The 14,949-nt window shown below is 39.6% G+C and overlaps 1 protein-coding gene across 1 annotated transcript; it reads right to left on the reverse strand.

Annotated features, from left to right (window-relative positions):
- Positions 1–1,834: 1,834 nt before the first annotated feature.
- dbpb (D site albumin promoter binding protein b) lies at positions 1,835–10,773 on the reverse strand. The gene is made up of 6 exons (XM_015006763.2): positions 10,315–10,773; positions 10,122–10,205; positions 9,683–9,964; positions 8,715–9,170; positions 5,617–5,876; positions 1,835–3,910 (listed from the first exon to the last, which is right to left on the reverse strand). The coding sequence occupies exons 3-6, from the start codon at positions 9,870–9,872 to the stop codon at positions 3,695–3,697; spliced, it is 1,122 nt and encodes a 373-aa protein (XP_014862249.2). The 5' UTR covers positions 9,873–9,964; positions 10,122–10,205; positions 10,315–10,773; the 3' UTR covers positions 1,835–3,694.
- Positions 10,774–14,949: the final 4,176 nt, after the last annotated feature.

A 14,949-nucleotide genomic window follows, 5' to 3' on the forward strand; every position in this document is an offset into this window, starting at 1 on the left:
AAAATGATGTCATCAGATAGAAAAAATATATAAAGATATGTTCAAATTCTGGTATAAAGAACAAAAGATTTTTAAAAATAACAAAATATCAAATTCAATTAGAATTTCTTTTTTCAAATCCCTTTTTGGTAACACTTTATTTGAAGGGGTGTGCTTAAGACTCACATTACATGACATAAACATGACATAACACCTGTCATGAAGATGAGAGTCTTCATGACCGTCTATCACTGTGGTCATGAAGTGTCTTTCAGTAAATACTGACACTTTTAATACATATTTGCATTAAAGGTTGCATTAAAAGTGCATTATCTAACATTATTTGATAAATAATTACACTTTTATACAAAGTTGCGATAAAACTTACATTAAAAACCAAGTAAAAGAGTCAATTTTGCATTAGAGGTGTCATTTAGCGAACCAGACTTCATTACAAGTCGTAAACATTCATGAAGACTCCCTCATGTTCATGATAGGTGTTATGTCAGGTTTATAACAGCGTCATGTCAGTCTTATGCACGCACCTTCAAATAAAGTGCTACCCAAATTTTCTTTTTTAATAGAACATTTAAAACTAATACTTACAGACTTTAATTTACCATATGTTAGAAGATGCTAAAGTACTTCCGGTGAATGTAACAAAGATTGTATCCAAACAAGAGGTCTCACTTGAACATAAAGTGTAGACATGTAACTTTTTACTCAAGTAAGAATAACGATACTTCATAATAACATTACTCAGGTGAAAACAAAAAGTATGGTGATGTAGAACTCCTCTTAAAAGTCGTTTTGTTTGTTTGTTTTATTATTATTGTTGTTATTTTTAACGTTACTCAAATAAATGCAACTGGTTACTACTCACCTCTGGCCCACAAGTCATAGGGGAACTTGCAGAAGAATATGTATCATTCAAATGAGGCTGAACTATAACTTTTTGGGCAACATGAATGGAAAAAATTAACATACCATGAAACACTGAATTCATCCTCCCACAGGGATACATGGTGGTGGCAGCATTATGCTTGCAAGTTAGTAATTGGCTAATATTGATTTTAAAAGTACTGCCTTTACCTGCAGATTATTTAACTTATAAAAATGTTACTTAAGTGAAAAAATCTACCAGTGGAACTAATACTTTTTTAAATAAACATTAATATATTATTGATTTAATTTTGCTGAGATGTTATTTATAGGTTAGTTTTGTTTTATTTCTAATATACTAAGATTTTGCCCTGGAAACAAGCCCAAGATACTTCATAAGATTTTTGTGTTTTTGCAGTGTACTTGAGTTTAAGCTATTTTGCAAAGACAAACAGGGAAATATTTCACTCTCTATGTGCAGAGCGACGTCCCCAAAAAGACTTGCAGCTGTAACTGCAAAGAAAGCTGATTTATACAAACCAGTAGATGTTTTCCTTCCACTTCACAGACATGTGCTCCTTGGTGCTGGTCTATCACACAAAATCCCACTAAGATGCATTCAGTTTGGCTGTTTTAAGTGTCAAAATATGAAAAGGTTCAAGGGAGATTAATACTTTTGCAAGGCCATATTTAACACCATCTCTAACGATGATGTTAAATATTTCCCAAATATCCAAAGGGACAAGCACAGAGTTTGTCAGACAGCTGACAGGCTTAGGAATGCGTGCAATGTGAACAAACAAGAAGAAGATCAGAACAGCCCTGGAGCATCCCAAGACAAATCAGTCTGGCTATCACTCCGAACTTTGACCGACTCTTTTCCCACCCCTCTAGAAACACAACTTTATTTCCAGATGGAGCTAGCTAATGTGAAACACAAACTTATGAAGAAACAGTCAAAACAGAGCAGCCGTGGATGAGAACAATCTTTTATTGGTGTTTTTTTGTTGTTTTTTGTTGTTGTTGTTTTGTTTTTTTTTCTTTTTGCTTCGTTTTGTTTGGGAAGTTGCGACTACATCCAAAACCAGCCAGCTCAGACTGGCTGGGGAGAGGGAGGAGGGGTTGGGCACCATGAACACTAGTTATGCAGCAGTCACTACAAGGTTCACCAACCACATCTATGAGGATATTGGAAACCGGATCTCGTTGGGTAGAGCAAACGATCACTGACTGAGATGATGATACAGGCTGTACGGAACCGCCGAGGAGCATTGCAGCCGTGTGCACAGTCCTGACGCAGCTCGAAAACAGAAGACGAAGGTAAAATAAGTCTGCATGAACGTCACGTTCAGGCCCATGAGTCGAGTTTGTGAAACCCACTGGGGCGGAGGAAACAGTGGTGGTGTTGGTGGAGTCCGGAGCAGAAGTGAATGTCCGAGGGCGAGTATTTCCGAGGAACACTCAAAAAGATGTTTCTAGATGCAACAGATCATGTCTCTCCAAAGAAAGAAAAACATTCAGTAATATAGAATAATAACAATAAGAGGGTAATCATCATAATTATAACAATAACAATAGCTGTAATGGTAACTACCATCATGGTCATTAAAGGGATTAAAATCACACACTTTCGCTAGTCATCCCTCCCCCAGGAACATAATAACACTGTGTACCATGCCCTTGTGTAGGTGTTGTTAGATACAGTAGAAAGCAGACAGGTGGCTATTGGGAAAAAGCACTAAATAGCAACGAGCTCTGTGGATCCACACGGGGAATCTTGGCTTTTGTTTGTCCCAGAAATCTGGGAAAACGTTACACTATTCCAGTCAATGGGGGGAGGGGGGTATTCAAAATGTATCTCCTTCTAAAGTGTGATTATTTAATACAGTGAAGTATCGGTTTGCGCCTAACTGGTGGGGGGCTGGTTTTAGAGTATGTTACAACACTGTATGGGAAGAGTTTAACCGTGGGAGCAAGCAGAAATAGAAGCATGGATATATGGATTCAAAGAGGATGCAGAGGAGCAGGACTATCCAGGGCTCCATAACATCACAAAGCACTGCGCTGAGAGAGAGAAATAAAAAAAAAAAAAACAGATCCAGATATAAACGGATTTCAGAAATATGCACCAGTCGACAGGGTGAAATTGTCTATTAAAAAGATAAAAAGAAAAAAAAAAAACCACAAGACCTGGTCAAGACAAGTGCTGAATACACCTCGTGTCTCTCATTCTGTCTCTACTGAGCATGCTCAGTGACCTTTACGTGACAGGAAAAAAAAAAAGAAAAAAGGAAGTGCTCGAGAAAAAAATCCACAAAATGCTCAACAATACGATTTTTAAGATAATTTTTGCTCTCTATATTACAAATTATTACATACGTCCTCAACCGTGCTGCTGCATCGTGACTAAAGCATCAATGGCTGACAACTCCAGACTCATCTAAAAGAAAATGATGTTCACCATGGCTTCTCTGCATTTCTGTGTCCAAAACATGTAGAAAATATACAAAATTATTCTCTGCATTTGCTCTCCCTCTAAATTTTTCTTAAGTATTATAAAAATATACAATTCTCCAATAACAAAACCCTTAAAAGTCACATCTTTTTTTTAATCAGTTAAATTACTCTCTCTCTCCATCAATCACTTTTAATAGCTCAACAAAACAAGACACCTGAGCTTCAGTACACAACCCTTTTCCTTGACTTATACATTCATCGTTTTAATCGTCAGTGTCCTTCTCTTTATGATTTTCAACTCATTGAGTCTGTCAAACCATCCCGGTAATTTGGAGTCTCAAGTTTAATTTGTCTCCTCTTCCTGATTTTTCCTCCATCACTGGTCGCCCAGACGGTTCTCGTATTTACTAAGGATGTTGCGGCAGCGGCCCAGTTCTTTCCGCATCTCGGCCACTTCCTGTCGGAGGGCGGCGTTCTCTCGTTCCAGGTAGGCGGCCCGCACCGAAATCTGGTTCTCCTTTAGGCGGCGAGCGTCCCGGGAACGCTTCGCCGCCTCGTTGTTTTTGTACCTCCTGGTCCAGTACTTCTCGTCCTAGGGGAACAAACACAGGAAGGACATTTGGTGGTTTTAGCATGTGAGTGAGCTTTCACCAACAAACACAAATGAAAACTTGAAGACAAGGATCTACAGTTTTCCCCCTTACAAAGTTCTTCTGTTTTTTTGCTTGTTCAAACATATTTCTTTAATTAATTAGTGAAACTTGTGTAAAAACAATTTGCCCTCGTGGTAAAATCATGAATTAACAATGATTAAAAGCATTTTTTGGTTCGATTTCACTTACCCTGATCAAATAGGAATCAATTAAGATATCTCAAAAAGCAACACATCATGTCCTGATATACTGGATAAGCCTACAAAGCCATTTCTAGGGAGTTAGGACTCCACTGAACCACAATGACAGTCACTATCCACAACACAAACATGCACCAGGAGTGGCTGGCCAATCAGAATAACTTCAAGGTGGAGCCAATGGCTCATCCAGAAGGTCACCAAAGAACCGTAACATTGAAAGCTCTCAGTTCAGCTCAGTGTTAATCATTTGTATAGATGTTTCCTTGTTGCCATGTGCCTAATTTAAATCAATGAGTTATTATCAGGTTTCTGCAAAAGTTGACTCAATGGTAAAAAAAAAAACCCGAATGCAATCATATAAATTGTATCTAAAACATGCAGGATTGTGGGACCAGTGGACCAGAGCTGATGACCACTGTGACGTAGTGAAACTATATACTCAACCAAACGTCTTTCCTTTTAGCGATTTTGGCCAATTTCAAATTTTCTGTAAGAATTATAATACAATAAAGTACAGCAAAATCTTTCAAAATACTCTCCATGCATTAAGCGTTATTGATTATTTATAGTAGAGACGTCACACTGTGTGTCAGAACAGTTTCTGAATAACAGGATTTAACCGTTTTTGACAAATGACTGCAGACTTTACATTCTACATTTGGAATCTGCTGAAGGTCTTGCTCTCTCTCGCTGTCTCGCAGCCAGAATTAACCTCAGAAACACAGTAGAAAATACAACTTCCTACATCTCTGTGCTTACACCTTCTTAACACTAAAGATAGCCAACAAAATAACTAATATAAGTAACAAAATAGCTAACAGTCTATAGTAAATGTAGTAAAAACTTTCACAGTAAGGAGTCTTGTTGGAACTTACGTTTACTAATCGGAAAAAATTTTTGGGGTTTCTGGAAATCGAGTGATTCTTGGTGCTATGCTAATTTACCTTTTATCCATAAAATAACATGTATTCTTAAAGCTAAAACATATACAGAACAGATTATCAGCTAAACAAACTTTTGCAGTTTTGTGTAAAGGCAACATTTCTGAACTTCATACTTATTTGTTAAATATGAGCAGAGATCTCTGTGTGCCTTTTTCTGAATAATCTGTTATAAAGGTCAGTTATTTCTGCACTGTGTTACTCATTTGTATCACAGGTTAGTTTGTGATTCATTTAAAAGTGAATCACGGCTAAAAGTGTTATTTCCTCATTTGTCGATTGAGCAGAGGGCGTCTGTCCAGTGAAAATCCAATGTGCAGATTTTGGTCTCTTGAAATGTCATGGATAACACCAGAAAGCTCATTTTCATGTGCATTTAACAAACAATCAGCAAAATCCTGCAGAAGTTGATTGAAATTTGTTCTCCTTTTTCATTTTGCCTCTAACCTAACATCCAATAAAGAAACAAAAACAACAGAATCTGAGTTTTCTTTCTGGACTCACCTTCATGTTATCAGGCACCAGGATCTTGCGTGCCTTTTTGATCATCGGCTGTGGTTTCAGCTCTTCCTCGCTGAAGGAATGCCTTCTGGGGTCAAAGTCTTGCTCTCCAGAGGTGCTGGACATGGCCATGTCTGACGAATCCATCTCAAACATTCCAATCGCATCCGGTCCGCTTCCCGTGGGCGTCAGCAAAGGAGGACAGGAGGAGGAAGAGGAGGATGAAGGTGATTCGCAGGAGTCATTCATACTCGTATGACCACCTGGAAATAAAGGAGAAGATGAATTAAGTTAATTAATCCACAATAATCCTACAGAGGTTAAAGTGAATAAACTGGCCAGAGATTTGAATCTGAGAATCTCTCCCAAATGGTGACAGTGTTGTCATTCTTTTAATTTAGATTTAGATTCAAAGCTACTAGTTCCATGAAAAAAAAAATTAGCAGCATGTTTTTCATTTGGTATGCTAAAGTTTAATTTTGAAATTGGTGAAAACTGGAAATCGGCACAATCTGAGCAAATGTAGTTAAAATAAGTACTCACACTGAGATGATTTTTCTAGTGGTAAACATTTAAAAGATGTGAACATCGTCATGATGGCCACCAGAGGGCAGCAGAGAGCTGCTCTTCTCAGTGCCAGAGACTTGCAAACATTCCTGAGCCTGCAGCTGATTTAGAGGTGAGCTTTTTCCACACAGCCTTCATGAAAAGGTGCGCACGTTTTTCAGAGTACCTGACTTATTTACAAAAACTTCACGAATAAAAAAACACTATTATATAACATAATATACATCTCACTAACTTTTAAAATAACACGAAATGGGTTTTATTTAAAAAAAAAAGGTATAATTTTAGAAATGTTTTTTTTTGTTTTTGGAGATTAAAAACAAACTCGTGTTAATATAACTTAACAACTATACAAACTGCCTACCAAGAGTCGTACTGTGTGTATTTGTTCCGCTGTGTAAACTATAACCACAACAACAAATTAACCTGATCGATCTGAGTCAAATAATCAAATCAGTTATCAAGGCAATAACCGTTATATTGTAATAAAACTTAGGTCAAAAGAAAGATTTACAAATGGAAGTGTTATATAACCACCCCCCTCCTTTCTTAAAATCTCTTTCTTTAGATGGGGCTAATAAAGGGCCATACACTAACCCCAACCAACTTTAGGCCCACAACTGGTTACTTTACCCCAATGAGTGCACAAATATATACACTGATTTAACTATCTCTGTACAAAAATATGTTTTTTTAAGAGTAACCATAACTACCTGTTAACCATGTGAAACCACCTATCTATTCTACACTGTGCCAGTACAATGTGCTGGTGATATGAGGGCATAGTTTTATACAAGGTGCGTACTGTTTACTTCTAATCTCGGTGTTCAAAAATGCCAACGCCTTAATCACAGTAAAACAATGGCCATATTGCCCAATCGGCAGGATTACCATCACTTTACAGCAGGAGAGCTAGACTGCTTGTGCCATGCTTCAGCAGCCCAACATCAGGAACCAGTTAGCCCAACCACCTGGTAGAAGGTTTTCTTGAACTGCATGCCCTTTGTTCTGGGTTGCTCTGATGCTGGATGATGTGCAAACTGGTTTTGGTGCGCTCTGTTACTCACATGTTCTGATAGTCAATATCTGGATTTTTTATCTAGAGGAGATGTGATGGAAAAAAAAACTCTACAGAACTTGTACAACAGCATTCTAACAATGACAGAAGCCTCTTTTTTTAACTTATAAAGCAATTAAAAGCTAGTCAGTTTGATGATCTTCCACACAATCCCTGCAGTCTTCTCTAATAACACTTTACACTTGTAAATAATCGTGGTAATGCAAAAACAGTCCAGCAGCACAGGGAAGGAAACTCTTCCTGTTGCTCTGTTCCTCCCCCTCCTCTCTGCGGGGCTCCTCCTCCGTCTCGGCCTGGGCCTGCCTCTAGTTCCCTCACTGCAATACTCCCATCCTCTTCACGTGTACCGACGCGTGCACATGGCCGTGGCGTGTGAAGCAGGGAGAGATTAAAGACGCACCACTGCAAACACTCTGCACACTGCTCTCACTGTGTCTTTCCCTCACCCGGCAGTGTTTTGACCCTGATGCACATCAATTATTGGCTGAGAGAGGGAGCTTGCTGATCGCACTGTACACTGCTGTACATAGATCGCATTCCAAGCTACAGCAAAGCCTCTCGTCACTGCTGTGGAGTTGACTCATCAAAAAAGCCAAAGAGTTTTCTTGAGTACTATCCCTCAGTGGTCTTACAGCTTCCCCCAAAAACTCAACCAACTTTTCACTAGGAACCTAAATCCTGTAGTTTATGTTTAAATTAGATTTTGCCTTTAGGGCCATGTGACTCTATCTCATGCCTTCACTGTGACCCCAGACCACAGAAAAATGCTTTGTCACTGCTATTTGTTTAAACTCAAAGAAGAACCAAATGACAGACACTACATAGCCTTGGCTGCATTTAAACGACCATTAAATAATCTGAAATCAGTAGCGTGGGACATTTTGTCCTTTCAAGCTTGTAAACTATTAAAAGCTGTGTTGAAGTATCTTCCATCGCTGCTGCAATGGAAGATACTTCCATACCTTCCATAGCAGATGGAAGGTATGGAAGTATCAGATGGGAGATCTGCTATGGAAGATATGGAAGATATGGAAGCATCTTCCATATCTTCAGATGGAAGATCTGCTATGGAAGATAGCAGATCATAAATGGTTTGTGAAGACCATTTATGAATGGTCTTCACAAACCATTTGTGTGAAGACAAACCTGAAAAATGGCGTGAAGAAATGGGCGATATGGAGATAAAATTTGATTGTTATATTTTGTGATAACCATTGCAATAAACAAAAAAAATTGCACACTTTTTAAATATTAATAAGGGTCATTTTGGCAATAGTTCTGCTATTGCATAAAAGTACAAAATATTTATATAATATAAAAACTTCACTTGCGTTCAGTCATGTTTCCAAACATGCTGATATTTATGGATGCTTGCATGGAAATCATGTGGGAATAAAATTGCAAACTCAAACAAATCACAACTTTTATCTTTTTTTTCCAATAACCTCCAACTCACCATGTAGACAGTCGCTTCCTGCTCCTTGACTCTGCGGCTGGGCCACCTCCAGGCCAATGAGAGATGGCGAAGACGAGGAAGAGGGCGATGAGGACGAAGATCCAGGCGGCGATGAGGGCGGTAGGCACTGGGAGCTCTGGTTGGGCACGGCCGACTGGGAGCTCTGTGAGGGGATCTGGGCCGAGCTGGAGCTGTTGTTGTTGTGCATGCTGCCCATTCCGTTCTCGGTCAGAAACTCCTCCAAGTCCATGTACTGGAGCTGAAAGAGCCCGCCGTCTGCAGGCAGGGTGCGATCCCACATGAGAGGTCCCAGGAACTGGTTGAAGCCCGAGCCGCCATTTCCTCCAGCACTGCCACCTCCACAGCCGTTACTGCTGTTGTTGCTGACTATCCCATTGCCATTCCTCATGGAGCACACTCCCAAAGAATCCTCGTCTAGGTCCAGCCTGTCTTTGTCTGCCATAGAAGAAAAGCAACAACAACAAAAAATTGTTTGTTTTAGAGATTTTGATTACAAATGCATGCAAAAGCTACTCAGAATGGCAGGTGGATGCACTTATTCTCCAAATCTCTATTACACAATCATAAACACAAACGCCCAGATGGACCAGATGGTAGTCGAACTGCAGTATAATTTGCTACAAGAACATGAAAACAAGTTCCTGAACAAATCTCACAATGACTGTACTTCTGTCTGGCAAAGAAGGTGCTTGTGTGCATTATGCAGAGCAGCTTAAGGTGAAACATCTCAACAATTCCATTGTAATCTGGATCCTAACTTTAAACTGCAGCCGGGTTTATAATCCAGGAGAATACTCATGAGGGTCATGGAGAAGTCATCCCAGTCATGTGTGCTGGCACATGAGACTGGGGTGTGAAGCTTTGTGAGTGAATCAACTGCTTCAAGGTGATACTACAACAAAAATGGGTGGAACTGGCATAACACAAAGACAGACAAAGTTCCTCACCTTTTGAGTCACAAGGATTCTTCAGCCGGTGGTCTCCCTTCATGGGTTGCTGCAGGAGGGACTTTAAACCGGCCATGGAGTTAACGTGGCCCCCAGTGAGGGAGCCTGCAGGCTGAGTACAACTCCCAAAGTGTGGGCTTGCACCAGCTGGCAGGTCAGGGGTCGGAAGCTGGGAGAGTTGCCTGGACATCCTGGACAGGAGGGAAGGGAGGGGGGGTTGCACCTGAAGTACTGAGGCAATCTGACCAGAGAACCTACCAATAGGACAAGTATACTGGCGGGCTGTTTGTTTGTATGCAGGAGGGGTGAAAGGTGATGGACACACAGAGAGAGAAAACTTGATTTAAGATGAATTCATGACGAATAAAATAGCTTTCATATCACAGTTACACTGTGTAAAATACTCATAAGACATTATTAATGAGGTGAAACTATTTACCTTGCAGTTGTTGCTATAGAGATCCTTATTTCCTTGTATAAAAATTCTCTTCAAAGTACTCCATTGTTATTGGATGTTATTAAACTGTAGAGTAGATCGAGACGTTGCAGTGAGAGGGACAGTCAGGCTGATACCGTCTATAAAAGAGCAATAAAACCGCACAGCGGAGGCAAAACAAAATGTCACAACTCACAACTGCGAAGCGGTATCCCAAATTTCTCGTCCTGGACTCGGAAAAAAAAATCCCAAAACAAAAACCAAACAACAACAACAACAACAAAATCCTTCCGCCGTTACAGCAAGAATAACCTCGTAGGAAAAGAGTGCATGTAGAAAAACAAACAAGAAGCAGCAGCGGTCAAAGGAATAGCTGTGTGTTGGTCAGATGACAAGTTGTGTTGCTGCTTGTCTTCTCTGCTGTGGCGCTCTGCTGTCCGTCAGCGGGGGGGAGGAGGAGGAGGCGGAGGAGGAGGAGGAGGGCGGCTCGTTTCTTCTTTCTGTCTCTACTGTTTTTTTTTTCCTCATCCGGTGGATGCAGTCACGGGCGCACGGGCTGGGATCTGCGTTGGGGCCGCGCGACGTCCACGTCCGATCGTCCTCTGCCTCTCGCGCTCAGCTGGAACGGACACGGGCAGTTCACGTGACGTCACGCCTCGCGGAACAGGCGAGAGGGGCGTAGCCGCGGATTTGGCTAGATCACTCATTTATTTATGAGACACACCTACCCTCGTGCGCACCTCGAGGAGAGCAGGCTGTGTATGGCAGGTTGTTGTGACATAAAATCAAAACAAACTTCCCCCTGGCCTCAGGGTCATTTCATCACTGCCAATTTCTGTCCGTTTTGTTTCCATTTCTTAGAAACCCTTTCGTACTAATGTACTTAACCACTTAATAGTCAATTATATTCTTGAAATATGGCATAGAGCAGAGGTGGGTAGTAAGTTACATTATACTTGGAAAAACATTACTTTCTCGATTAGATTTACCACACTGTACTTTTTACTTTGACTTGAGTAATATTTTTATATCTCTATTCTTACTTGAGCAAAATTTCTGGATACTCTACCCACTGTGAGTAACTTCAACAAATTAAGAAAAAAACCGAGTGAGAAACAGACACGCATACAGCTAAAGTTAAAGTGAGATTTCTTGTTTGTGTACGAGGTTTGTTTTTCTTATGTTTTTTTTTTAGCTGCTGAGTCTGCCGTGCCATTTAGCACTGGAAGTACTTCACCCTGTTGTACAACACAGAATTACCGACGGTAAGTATTAGTTTGAAAAAACCTGAATCTGTTATTTTGTAGTCATTTTGACATAACATTTTTGTCTGGGTTTTACTCTTACTTGAGTAATATGTTGGGTAGCTACATTTTACTGCTACTGAAGTATTTTGAAGTACTGCTACTCGTACTTTGGGTACTCTAAAGACCTGTGGTGTGGAGATTGAAAGGCCATTATGTTTACATATTTTTTACAAGGAGTCTTAGTTGCAGACCTAGAAAAGATTGTGATCAATATATTAAAATATGAAAAATATACTGACACAAGATGGAAACTGAATATTTATATTGAAACTCACTGTTAATAAAGTAGATAATCTATTAAAATCTCACCAACATGATTAATTAAATAAAGACATTAAACATAAAACAAACCATTTAACTATTAGTTAAAGAAAAAAATCTGAAGAAAACAGATTAAAAGCTTGGAGTATCAGTAGAGGATTAAATATTTGACTTTATTTATAAATGTGCATGTCTCTGAAAAGTAAATTGAAGTTCTCACAGACAATTTGGGTTTCTAACTACCTGACGTAAGTGAATATGGACCCTCTGCATGTTAATTCAATCTGACTACAAGATCGTCTCATCAGAAAGACACCAGCTGTTTTCATGTGGCACAGGCATTGTTCCTCTCTTTGGAATCATGGACAGTAAGTAATTTAAGTCCAATCATCTGGGTTTCTGGTACACAGAGGCAAAACAAACAAAGCTGGTTGGAACTCAAATATTAAATAATGAAAAAAAAACAACAACATGAAGTTAATAATTTTACTGAGCTCTCGCATGATATTGGTTCTTAGTCCCTCAGGGTTCTGTACATTTTTCTCTCTTCAGCATTAGAGCACACAGAAATCACACCTTCATAAGGTCAACAGGCCTGGAGGAGATTAAATCACATGTTTTGGTGGCACTTTATAATTCCAGAAATAAAATTCTTTAAAATCTGTTTGCTTATTTTTCAGTAAGTCATGTTTCAAAACAGAGATATCAAAAGTCATCTTTGCCAACATGCACGAAGACACAGGTATCTTTAACTTGAAGGAGTATTATTTGACATCTGTTCATGTTCATTGTAATAGTTTCATAATTTTAAACATTGCATTTGGACATTCTGTCATATGCAGGATGGAATATTATTTCAGAATAATGCATTGCTCCGATCAAGACTTTTGTCCAAGTCTTGATCATATTTGGATTTGACTACAAAAGATTGGTTTTAAAACAAGTACTAAAAGTCTCTGTTGCAGTATATAAACTTGATGCAGGCTTTCAGCCAATTCACCAATTCATACCACCATTTTATACCAGAGGGTGGTGCTCATTTCAGCCTTTTGCCAGTCTGTACTTTTGTAATTTTGGTTGTTTCGTGGTCAAGTTCATGTTACTAAATTGTAACCTCTATCCCAGGACATTTTCTACCAACTTTGCCTGAGTTTGTCCACGTCTGACTGAGGGGAGTTTGATTCCCATTTTAACAACTGACAATCTAAACCAGTTTTCTATATTCTGCTCATAGTTTACTGTGAAAACGTGCTTTAATGACCAACAAATAATAAACACGAGGAGGTCACTTTGAGTTATTTTCATCTGACCAGGGATAGTAATGTCATAAATTCATGAGTCACCTGGCTCAAGGGGTATCAGAATTAAAATAAATGGACATAGGTGACACTATGTCACCATAATATTTGAACATGTTGCACTGTACTGGTTAGAAGAGCTTAATCAAGCTATTATATGCTAAATTAGCTTGCCATACAGTTTGTTTTGTCTGACTGATATAGACAGTATGACTTCGTTTTGTTTTCGTATTTTTTCTTTTTAATTCTCGTTACAGCAACAGAATATTTGAAATCAGTTTTATTATGGGTACATGCTTTTTTTTTTAGTTAGTGTGAACTTTGAATAATACATATCAAAAACATTAATATTTATAAACGTATGTTTATTTTTTGCATTGTAAAACCTACAGAATTGAACCTCGGACTATTCTAGTTCAATTAGGTTTCCCGTCTTTATAATGGTTGGTCACAATTGCACGACTTTTCCAGTTTCCCTTGTAATCCACGGAAAACGTGAGTGTGCTGTTTTTTTCAGGAGAGAGGAACGCTTCTGCACGTTGCCTGCCGGCGTACAATAGCTGTTCCAGCTCACGTGGGTGAGACACGCGAAGAGCGAGCCTTGTCCGCTCGCGCTCCGGGCTCTGATTGGCCTAATCCAGCGGTTACCCCGCCCCCGGAGAGAGAGCCATTGGACAGAAATAGGTCGAACAAACCCGCCCGCTTGGATTCCCCCCCGCGTGCATGCCACTGCCGCGTGAGACCAGCGAGGGGAGAGGGAAGAGAGCGCGAGGGTTTGTCTCGTCTACTGTACATTGCAAAGCGCGTGCGAAAACAAAGCGCGCCACAGGAATTCACCTGTCTTCCTCCTGACTCATGCAGAGGTTCAAGAAGATTAGACATGGCAACATAGCAATGCATTTCATGGCTGTTGTACGGATAACTAATAACAATGCATCAACACGTTAGGCAGTAAGATTGTTGATTCCACTTATTCCAGATCAACAATGTCCCTTATTGATTGATGATCAGTGAACCTCACATTAAAATGTATCAATCACATATGTTTAAAAGTACAAGCAAAATAAATCCCAAACTCTGCTTTACTGCTCCATATGTAAATGTACATCAGAAGAAAGCTCAAACTTTACGTCATTTAATTTTTTTAAAAATAACTTTGACACGGCTGCTAGATTACTTTGGTTACTGTGAGGTATTAATCCTGTAGTAAACAAAAACAGCCACATCATTCACATACTTGATCCAGCACCCAACCTCACCAGACCTCTCCTATCACAGTTTCATCCATGTGACCGCGCAACTCATTCCCACCAGGCCAAGATCACTATAGCGAGTTGCTTACTGCCATCTTGTGGCGCCACGAGTGAGAGCCAATTATTTTCATAGCAGCTAAAGGAGCGTCTCAAAAATGTGAAAATTAAATTTATTAGTTCAATTCAAAGAAATAAGCCCATAGCCTACTAATTCTTCACACATAGATCAATATATATTCAACCACTGGTCAGTTCTGAAGCTTTCATACAGAAGTATTTGGTTTGCTATAGCCCACACAACCCTTCGCAGGACTGACTCTTTAAAATAATAAACAGCAAAATGTAATTTCTAAATAAGTTGTTCACAGCCTGAAGTATCCAATTGTGTTAATGAAAAGTTAAGAAAAAAACAAGTGTGGTAAGCTGATAAGCAGGGAAGCCACCTGACCTGAACTCCCTCTATTTAATGCCTAATAGACCAGATACCAGAGCCAACAATGAAGACCAGCTGAAGCCAGGCATCAAAACATGGGCTTTAACACCTCAGCAGAGCCACCTCCATTCCCTGCTGCACTGGCACAGTGATTCAATAAAAGGGCTTTTTGTTGTTCCAGGGTAATATTTATATTTCCTGAAAAACTCTTTGGACCTCCCAACCACTGAACATGGAAGCAACCAAACCCCCTACAAGGCTGGTGTAGAAAGTGCCTGA

The sequence above is a fragment of the Poecilia mexicana genome, unplaced genomic scaffold (assembly GCF_051168715.1).
Source record: "Poecilia mexicana isolate PSO_F unplaced genomic scaffold, ASM5116871v1 scaffold_16, whole genome shotgun sequence".
NCBI lineage: Eukaryota > Metazoa > Chordata > Actinopteri > Cyprinodontiformes > Poeciliidae > Poecilia > Poecilia mexicana.